Source organism: Myotis davidii, unplaced genomic scaffold, assembly GCF_000327345.1.
Source record: "Myotis davidii unplaced genomic scaffold, ASM32734v1 scaffold77, whole genome shotgun sequence".
NCBI lineage: Eukaryota > Metazoa > Chordata > Mammalia > Chiroptera > Vespertilionidae > Myotis > Myotis davidii.
Window position 1 is genome coordinate 6,907,913 of NW_006289713.1, and position 9,524 is coordinate 6,917,436.

At 43.9% G+C, this 9,524-nt stretch overlaps 1 protein-coding gene across 3 annotated transcripts in view; it reads right to left on the minus strand.

The window, feature by feature from the left end:
• CDH13 (cadherin 13) overlaps nucleotides 1-9,524 on the minus strand; it is a 1,006,079-nt gene that overhangs the window by 229,091 nt on the left and 767,464 nt on the right. For all 3 annotated transcript variants that reach the window (XM_006762254.2, XM_015562993.1, XM_015562994.1), the window contains exon 7: nucleotides 7,725-7,903. In XM_006762254.2, the coding sequence (XP_006762317.1) occupies nucleotides 7,725-7,903 (179 nt within the window). The remainder of the gene's footprint in view (nucleotides 1-7,724; nucleotides 7,904-9,524) is intronic.

Genomic DNA, 9,524 nt, shown 5'->3' on the forward strand with positions numbered 1-9,524 from the left:
ATGTGTAAATGTGTTTGGTGATATTGCATTTACAGTAGGATATACCCATAATGCGTAGGATGACATTTGAAGCCCTTTGTATCAACTCCCTGCCCTTTTTTGGGTCTGTCAACAGGACACCTCGATTTCCTATTCTTTCTGCCACGCCTTTGCTCACGCTGTTCTTGTCCCGATAATGCCCTTCCCTCAGCTTCCTCAGTGCAGGTTTCCACTCATCCATTAAAGCTTCATTCAAACAGCACATATTTGTGTGTGTTTGCTATCAACACATCTGCTTTACCTCCTTACCAGGCAGCTTGAGTTTTGCATCTCTGATGTCCAGCATTGTATCATGGATTCAACAAACATTGGTAGGTTCTCCATACATGTGTGACACATTTTGTCCCTGAATTTTGGCAGCTAGGTTACCTCAGTGTTTCATTGAACACCAAGAGCCTGCCTGATTCTCTGCTGTGTGGGCAGAGCATAAATGTACTTCCTTCACATTCCTTCTCCAACCTCATTGTCTATCATGAAAATAACTAATATCAACTAGTAATTACAGGGTGACATGTCTTAATTAATCTTCCTGATAAGCCTATGAAATGGGGAGTATGGTGATTCTCATTGTGGCAGATGAAGAAACTGAGGTTTAGAGAGGTTAAGTGACCTGCCCAAGGTCTCACATCTGAGAAGAGGTAGAGGTAGCTCTGAATCCACAGTCTATAGCCAGCACCCATGCCCTTGGCCAATGACTCTCAGATCAGGTTTCTGCTAAGTTGAGGTTATACTAAGTGACCAGACACAGCCCTAACTATAATGGGTTGATAGGCCAAATGTGGAGTGTGGGGGAGATGGTTAAGTCACCAACAGAGCTCTGAGACTCATCAAGGGCTCCTGCCAGATTTTATCCAGAATGGGGAAGTGAAGGAGGTCCCCCAGTAAAGCCCTGTTCTCCCCATCTCTCACCCCATTGTCATCAGCGGGAGGCCAGCATGCTTGCCACTGGATTTCAGACCCAGGGGTCAGCACCCTGCCTTAGGTATGTCCTGTCTCATTTTATCTGCTGACACAACAGAGCAAGTGCAATTCGCATAGGTGTGGCTCACCATCTGTGTTTCATTTGCAAGGATAATGAGCTGTTCTAAAAATAATAAAAATTTATTTACATCTATTTCCCCCCCACCTCCATTTTCTCAGCAGCAAGTGATATAAAAATGGAGGAGATTATCCCAACAAAAATATTTATGAGTAAATACCTCACAGAAAAGATGAAGATGCTACTATCTAAATAATTCTGGTCCCACCCACTAAGACAAAGAAAGAGGATATTCTTGACAGCATGATTGAATTGTGTGTAATTACTGCCAATGTTTTAAACATGAAGATAATGAGAAAAGTATTAGCATTAGATCAGAGAGGCTGAAAACATTTATTTTCCTGAGAGTATGAAAACTACTTCTAGCACGCATTCAAAGCATGGGAGAAATGCTATTCTTTATTACAGTGATTTGCAACCAGTGTGCTACACGAATTTCTAAAACATGCAATACCTGACTTTAAAAAAAAAAATTCTCACCCCAGGATATTTTTTCCTTTGATTTTAGATAGAGTGGAAGGAAGGAAGGGAGGGAGGATAGAAGAGAAAGGGAGAGAAAGAGAGAGAGAAACATAGATGTGAGAGAGATGCATAGATTGGTTGTCTTCTGAACTCACCCCTTGACCAGGAATCAAACCTTCAGTGCACAGGCCGATGCTCTAACCATAGAGCTACACTGGCCAGGGCAATACCTGACTACTTAGTCAGGGGCACTGACCTTTTTCCTTTAGATTGTCAAGTTAAAACAAAAAACAAAAAAACAAAAAACGACAACAGCCAACGTGAATCAAAATTTGAATGAATCAAAATTATACCTATTTTTTGTCCGATTGGCCAAAAACATACTTTTTAGTGTGCTGCAGAATTTAAGTAATTAATTTATGTGTGCCATGAGATGAAGAAGATTGAAAATCGCTCCTTTATTACTATTGTTTTATTTTCAGGCAGCTTGACTTGATATCATCATTTTCATAGATTTATTTAGTATGTTTCTGGAGATGCACCCTACGTGACAATATTCGAACTTAAATCAAATTGACCAAACACATAGTTCTTCAGACTTGCAGCTACACATCCAAATTCATTGATTAGTTTGCATGAGCTGTCCCCGCTAACATTCTTTAGTTTTTCCCCTAACATATTCAAGGACTCCTGAATCTCTCAGCGTAAATAAATGCAGAGAAATCTAAAAATAAGTCCTTATGTGACAGTTACCATGGAAAGAAGGGAGGAAATCCTCTGTTTTCACATTTAGCCTAGAAATTGGGGGCATAATAAAGTTTGAGAAAATCCTTTAGCAGCTGAAAATTGAAAATAAATTACATTTACAGTCTTAGTATTTTTTATTGTATGTACATTTTTGTGGGTAGGCTATCACTTTCCTTAGATTATTTGGGAGATATCACATAGTGAGATAAAGGTGAATTCAGACAAAGATAACAAAGTGCTCAGTTCGAATGCCTTAAAAAAGACTAATGGTACTCTCACAGTTCAAGTGTTAAGATGGAATTTTAAGGGCCTCTTAGAAACTGTTTCCATTTGCAAAAAAGAAAAATGAAAGAAACAGAAGAAGAAAAAAACACTCAAAACTGACCATTAGTTACTCTGAGTGGCTCCAAATTGTGACTATGTTTAAAAAGTTGGCAGATTTTAGGTGAAGAATTTCTGTTTTAGCAGCTAAGACGACAGACTAAATAAAACCATTTATCAAACGTTAGAGGCCTTTATCTGATTTTATTTTGTAGTGCAGAGAGACATAGTTTAAAACCATAGACAGAGCCGTCAGATGAGGGGCTGAGTATGCTTATAGAAAAGAATGAAACGGTGCCCCAAATGAACCCAATTTTGTTTAGTAAGATATATGGCTCTTACTTTCTCCAAATGTTTCATCAAACATTTAAGCAAGAGACACAGATCTTTATGCTCATCCTATTCAACGGTAGTTTTTAGAGCATAGCGCAGTTCCTGACACAAGGTAGGTGTAAGGTGAAAAAATTCGATTACTGGATGAGTACACAAGGACACGACCAAGCTCTCAACTCAATAAAATAATTTCCTCTGTTTACATGCCCATGCTAGAATGTGGGTCTTGCAGTAAGTTCTCAGACAGTCTGTTAGATATTTACTCATCTGTCCATTCATCCTTCCTTCCTTCCTTCCTTCCTTCCTTCCTTCCTTCCTTCTTTCTTCCTTCCTCCCTTTCTTCTTTCCTTCCATTGTCACTTCCACTGTCCCTATCACTTTCCACAGAGTCCTCCTGTTCTCCCCAAGGTCACTGCTCAGTGGAGGAGGGACATCTTAAGGAGAACTCACTTCTCAGTCCACTCACTGGATGGCAGCTGCTGGGCAATGCTGGCCTGTCAAATGGGCAGCCAGGTCAGCTGATGACCGTGGTTAGGAGGTAGAGGAGGGGTCAGTTATGGGTCCTCAGAAGGTGGGCTGCCTTCTAGCATTTTCCCATTGCCCAGAGTGGGTGGTCTTGCCCCTGCATTCGCTCTGGGTCCAGAGGTTGCACTACCTCAAACATACCAGGAAATTAAGAGAGAAGCAGCATCAACTGACCTGGACCCTTGTTTCCTGCCGGACAGCAGCCTGTGCACACAGATCTGGCATAAACTCCACGCTGCCTGCCACTCTCTTCCTCACATCCTTCTTTCCATCCCTCAACACAATAGTTTTGAGCATCTCACATGTGTAAGGACTGGGGATATGTCAGGGAACAAGCCAGATAAAATCCCTTTCTCCTGGAAGTGTGGAAGGAGCAGCTCTGTGAGGGACCTGCCTCAGTTGGCCCCACTTGGAACATCTGGGGAGTGAGGGTTGGAAGAAGAGAGGACAACAATAACAATGGTAACATGTTGCCACAATGGAAAACAGTATGGAGGTTCCTCAAAAAATTACAAACAGGTCTACCATATGACCCGGAATTCCACTTCTGGCTATTTATTCAAAGAAATAAAAAACACTAATGCAAAAAGCTATAGGCACCCCTGTGTTCATTGCAGCATTAGTTATAATAGCCAAGACATTAAAGCAACCTCAATTTCCATCAGTAGATAAATGGGTAAAGAAGTGATACACTCACACACAGACACAAAGGAATATTATTCAGTCGTGAAAAAGAAATCTTGCCATTTGGAACAACATGGATGACCTAGAGGGGGTTATGCTAAGTGAAATAAGTCAGACAGAGAAAGACAAATACCATATGATTTCGCTTATAGGTGGAATCTAAAGAACAAAACAAAGCAACAAAACAGAAACAAACTCCCAGATCCAGAGAACAAAATGATGGTTGCCAGGTGGGAAGGGGTATGAGCCAAAAAAGGTGGAAGGGATTAAGAAGTACAACTTGCCAGTTATAAATAAAGTGGTGGGATACAAAGTACAGCCTAGGGAATATAGTCAATAACACTGTAATAAATACTAGTATGTGTGCTGTCAGGTGGATACGAGACTTATCAGGGTGATCACTTCATAAGGTATATAACTGTCCAATCTCTATGTTGTACACCTGAATACAATATGATATGTCAACTATAACTAAAAAATAAATTTTAAAAATGATTATTTACTGGTGTCCTTGACTGCCCTCACTGACAAGTTTTATTACAAATTAAAAACGTGAAGGGCAGGGAAAGTACACAGGCAAGTTCTCAGAAAACAGTGCATGCCGACTCCTTGGAGTACTCATGAAAGGAAAGGTTCTAATGGAAAATCAAAATGAAAAATTTATATCATATCATTTGAGTGCATGTCAACCAGCCGGTGTGTTTCCAGAGCCTCCACTCCCACCAAGGAGGGGAGCCAGAGGGGAGCAAACTGCTTGTTTGTTTACACTCACAGCATCCAACCCCCAAATACGCTATTTGAGGTACTGTGAGTGAAGACAGGGTGACTAAACCTAAAATCACTTGGAATCATACAAAGTTCGTTGGGCTCCCCCAATGGGATATTTTCTTGACATTAATCTGTGTTAAACATTCTGCCCAGAAGGTCCCAAAGTAGGCATTTAAAACCACACCTAAGACAGGAGCTTACTCGGAAGGTGTCCAGAAATAATGAAAAGTAATTGCCCGTCCTGCTGAGGAAACCTGCCATACGCACAGGAGGGCAGTGAGACGAAAACATTGCAAACTGTGGGCAACCCCAACTAGAGGTCTGTGTGCTGTGTGAGTTCTGTCCCTTTGAAGATGAGTGACTCGGAGTCTCATTTCATCCTTCAGCAGCTTGCCGACAAATAGCTATAGCGGCACAAGTACACAGGCGATGCTTGCCTACGTCTAGGATGCTTCTTTGGGGATGTTGCTGGGTCAGCACTGAACTCTGGGAACCTTCATAGGAAAGTGACATTCTTCACTCATTTCCATTGATTTTCCAATTTTAGTTAAATTGTGTTGGTCGCTTTTTTTTTGAGCTGTTTATGTATGTGGCTAGAAGTGCTTAATTCAACTCCCATAATTATACACTCATTGCAAGTTCGCCAAAACCCACACGAAAAGATAATGAGCTTGAAACACATCTGTCGCCAAACAAACCTTAAAAAATGGAATAATCCACTATGTTATCACTTTGATTTATAAATAGAGACAAAACCTTTTCTATCAGTAAAAGGAGAACTGAGATGGAAAAATCACTGCATTGTGTGTGTGTGTGTGTGTGTGTGTGTGTGTGTGTGTGTGCGTGTACACACAGGCGTCCTGGGTGGATGATAGAGTTGGAAAGTAATTACTTGCCTCCAAAGAAGATAGTATGGCAGTCAGGCAGCCACCTACTAGGGAAGATTGAAAAGAGAATAGGAGAGAAAATGAAGGAAATTGACTCAGTCTGTTCTTTTCCCCCCCCCTGCTTTTCTATTTTTAAATGGAAACAATCACCCCTTTTCAAGTGACAACCATAGTTTCTATGCAAATTTCATTCTCACCCTCATTGGCAATAATTTCCCATTTCTAGCTACTGTTTCCCACTCTGAAGTATAAAAATCTTAGCCTCCTTTCCCATTCATTCTTGTCTATACACCAAAGCCCATATAATTAGGATTTTTTAGGAGTGTTCAAACTGTGCCAGGCCATGGGGATACCCACACGCCTATGATCACAGTCTCTAGTCTCAAGTACTTTACAGCCTAGGCCAGCCTTGCCTGCAGGACTGCCTATGTTGATGGTGATAGTCTATGTCTGTTCTGGCCAATACAGTACCACTGGCCACATGAAACTGCTGAGTACTTGACATCTGTCTAGTCTGACTAAGAACCTTTTTACATTTAATTTAAATTGCTGAAAATTAGACTTAAACAATTACATGTGACTAGTGGTTACCACATTGGACAACACAGGTCTAGACAAAGAAGAAGAGGATATTCTCTAAGGAGACAAATGACAATTTAAAGGAGCTTATGGAAAACGCCATGTGATGGCCACGGGCAAGCACAGGCCGAGATTAGAGAAAGAACCCATGGAAGACTCAGGTGGAGGAGGACGGCTTCTCGGAAGAGATGTGTGTAACCAGTACTTGTGATATAGCAGGGGAAGCAGAAAGGAGAGGAGAAGGCATTTCTGACCCCAGATCTGTTTAATCAGAAACACCAAGGAGAATATGCACGGAGCCCATTAGGGAAACCCAGTGGTGACTGCAAGGCAGGGTACTTGTAGAAGGTCCAGGTCGCTACTCATGCTTGTGGGGTGATGCCAGGTGGGGAGCAAGAAATGCCAGGTGGTGGTGGGGGGCAGGTTTGGGCTGGGCAGAGGGGCTGATGGATAGATGGGTGGGCAGGAACCCCCAAGGTTTGGTACGCTGTGTTGGAAGAGTCGAGAGGCTTCCCGCTGAGGGTAGTCTGCAGTGACCTGGAGCTCAGGAGGAAGGTCAGGGCCAGGGGACACATGGAGGAGGGCTCATACCTGAGCAGAAGCACACGGCCCATCTGACTGGGGCAGCTGCCATGTAACCCTTACATCTGATATTACCAAGTATCCACATGCGAAAACCACGGCCCAAATTTCCAGAATTTTTGACTTTCAGAAAGGCCAGAAGTTGGAATTTTTAAAAAGAAACATAAAATCTAAATACTGTGACATGGCAACGAAGGTGAAAACTTTAAAACACCCTGGGATAAACCAGAGCAAGAGCATGGACCAATGAGGTCCATGTGCCACCTGTCTGTGACATCTAACCCAGAAGCCGATGAGGTGTCGCAGGGACAACCTCAAGGGGGACAAGCGGAGACTGAAGGAAAGGCGGCCCCGGGGAAACAGTGTGCGCAGCAGAGGGTGTGAGGGAGCAACGAGGGCGAAGCCACCTGCTGTGACGGGAGACCATCACTGCTCTTGGACAAAGCTCCCCCTCCCCGTCTTTCTTCCCTCCCTCCCCCCTCCCTCTCCCTCATGGCAGAGAGGTGAGGTTTGGGGTTCACGATCACCAGGGCTCAGAGTAAGTGGTTGCCGAGGACACAGAGGCATCAGTTTAAACGAACTCAAATAATTCGAGCTGACAGTGTGTGTTTTGGGTTCATATAATACCCCATTTCCCTTTATAGGTTTTCCCACACCGCCCTGTGTAAATATCTCATTTCCACCTTCATGGCATAGAGCCCTGCATCTTCCCTCAGGTGAGAGCCGCACTTGAAGAAGATGCGTGACTTTCAGCTCACCTCCCGGTCCAGCAGTGCTGGTGACACCACGGTGACGATGTCTCCTTTTTCAGGATCGATGTAGAACATGTTGGGAGACGGCTTGTCAGGCGTCTGCTGGCGGATATTATACCGCAGGAGGGCGTTATCTGTGGCCGGGTCGTCCGCGTCGAAGGCTGTCATCCGCATCACCGTGGTCCCTGAGTGGGAAGGACAGAAGGACAGCAGATGGTCACTCGGAGACAGCGACAGGCAGAGGCCCTGTCCCCCACCCGGGCAACGGCAATGAAGTGACATGCTAATTGCTTTCCAGATTAAAAATGGACAGCCTTTCTCCAGCTCTGTTATGTTTTACCTTTAGCCCCCTCCCTCCCGCTCCATCACGTTAAAAGACCTGAAATACAGGAATCTTTGCTGTTCAGCAGATTGACCGCTTAATTTCTTCTTCTGCTGATACGCTGTTCATTTTCACAGGCTTTCATTCTATTGAGGATGTGGCTCCGTGAAAATGGCCCTCATTTTAAATCTCTTATTGAAGGCCGACTAGGCGTGGGGTCCAGGACTAGGTGTTGGGGAAACAGAGAAGCAAAAAGGCCCATTCCATGGTGTCTAGCAGGTCAGCGGTTAGTAGGAGAGACGGCACATGAAATGTGAAAGTAATACAGCTCATCGACTGTAGTGAGAGAGGGCATTGCTGGACTCAGAACAACCTCACCTAACCCGGAGCTCAGGAGAGGCCCCTGTGCAGACACTGGGGGTGAGCAGGTGGAGGGGAGGGGAGCAGGAACCGCAATGGGAAAGGAGATTCCAGCTAAAGGAAGGTGAGCCAATGTGAGTGGCTCACCGTCTGTGTGTCAGCCACACTGTCTTGGGCACTTTAGATATAAAGACGCTATAAAGACGCGGGTGACATGAGGACTCTTTGATATGCCAAGGGGTGAGAAGGGTGTCAGATATGGGATCTTGCTCACACACAACTGATGTGAGGGGGAATTAGTTATAGGCACTTTCAAGGACAACTGAGCAGCAACTAGTGAAAAAAAAATCATTCACCCTCTTTGCACCTATCCTGGAGAAACACTCGCATGAGGGGTGTTTTGCAAGGTGTTCAGGGAAGGATTATCCATCTGCAGAAACACTGGGAAACGACCTAACCGCTCCAGCACAGAGGAATGACTAGAGCGATGGCATCGTCCACACTAAGAAATGTTTTGCAGCTGTTGAAAAAGGTTGTAAATCTAATGTCTTCGAATGCGGAGGGCTCTCCACGATGGAGTATTAAGTGAAAACTATCAGGCTGAAGAAGGTTACCCATAGCATGGTATCATTTTTTTGAACCTACCTACACACAGGAAGTTCCACAATACTTTGTGCATCTATGTTGCAGGTACAGTTTATGTGTGTAAGTGCACAGAAGGTCTATTAAGGTGAATTTCACGTGAGTTATGGCGGTTAACTTTGGGAAAGGAGAGGGAACTGGGGTCAGGTATAGTGATAAGGAAAGATTTGGCTCAGTCTGTAACGCTTTGGTCTTTTTCACATGGAGAATATATTGCTTTTGCAATTAAAATTTAATTTAAAAGGATCGTAATTATAAGTACTTACGGAAGCACGGTCTAGAGCAGAAGCGGGCACATTTTCCTGATGATCCTGGCGATTGTGAGCCATCAGAGCTCAGGGTAACCTGCCCAACCATCATTTTTCACGGCAGTTTGCTCTTCTATGAATATGGAGCCCCACCTCCCGATTCTGAATGCTTCTGGACCCACAGAGTGTGAGCTAACTGGTAAGAGACCAAGGCAGTAGACCTATTGTTCCTAG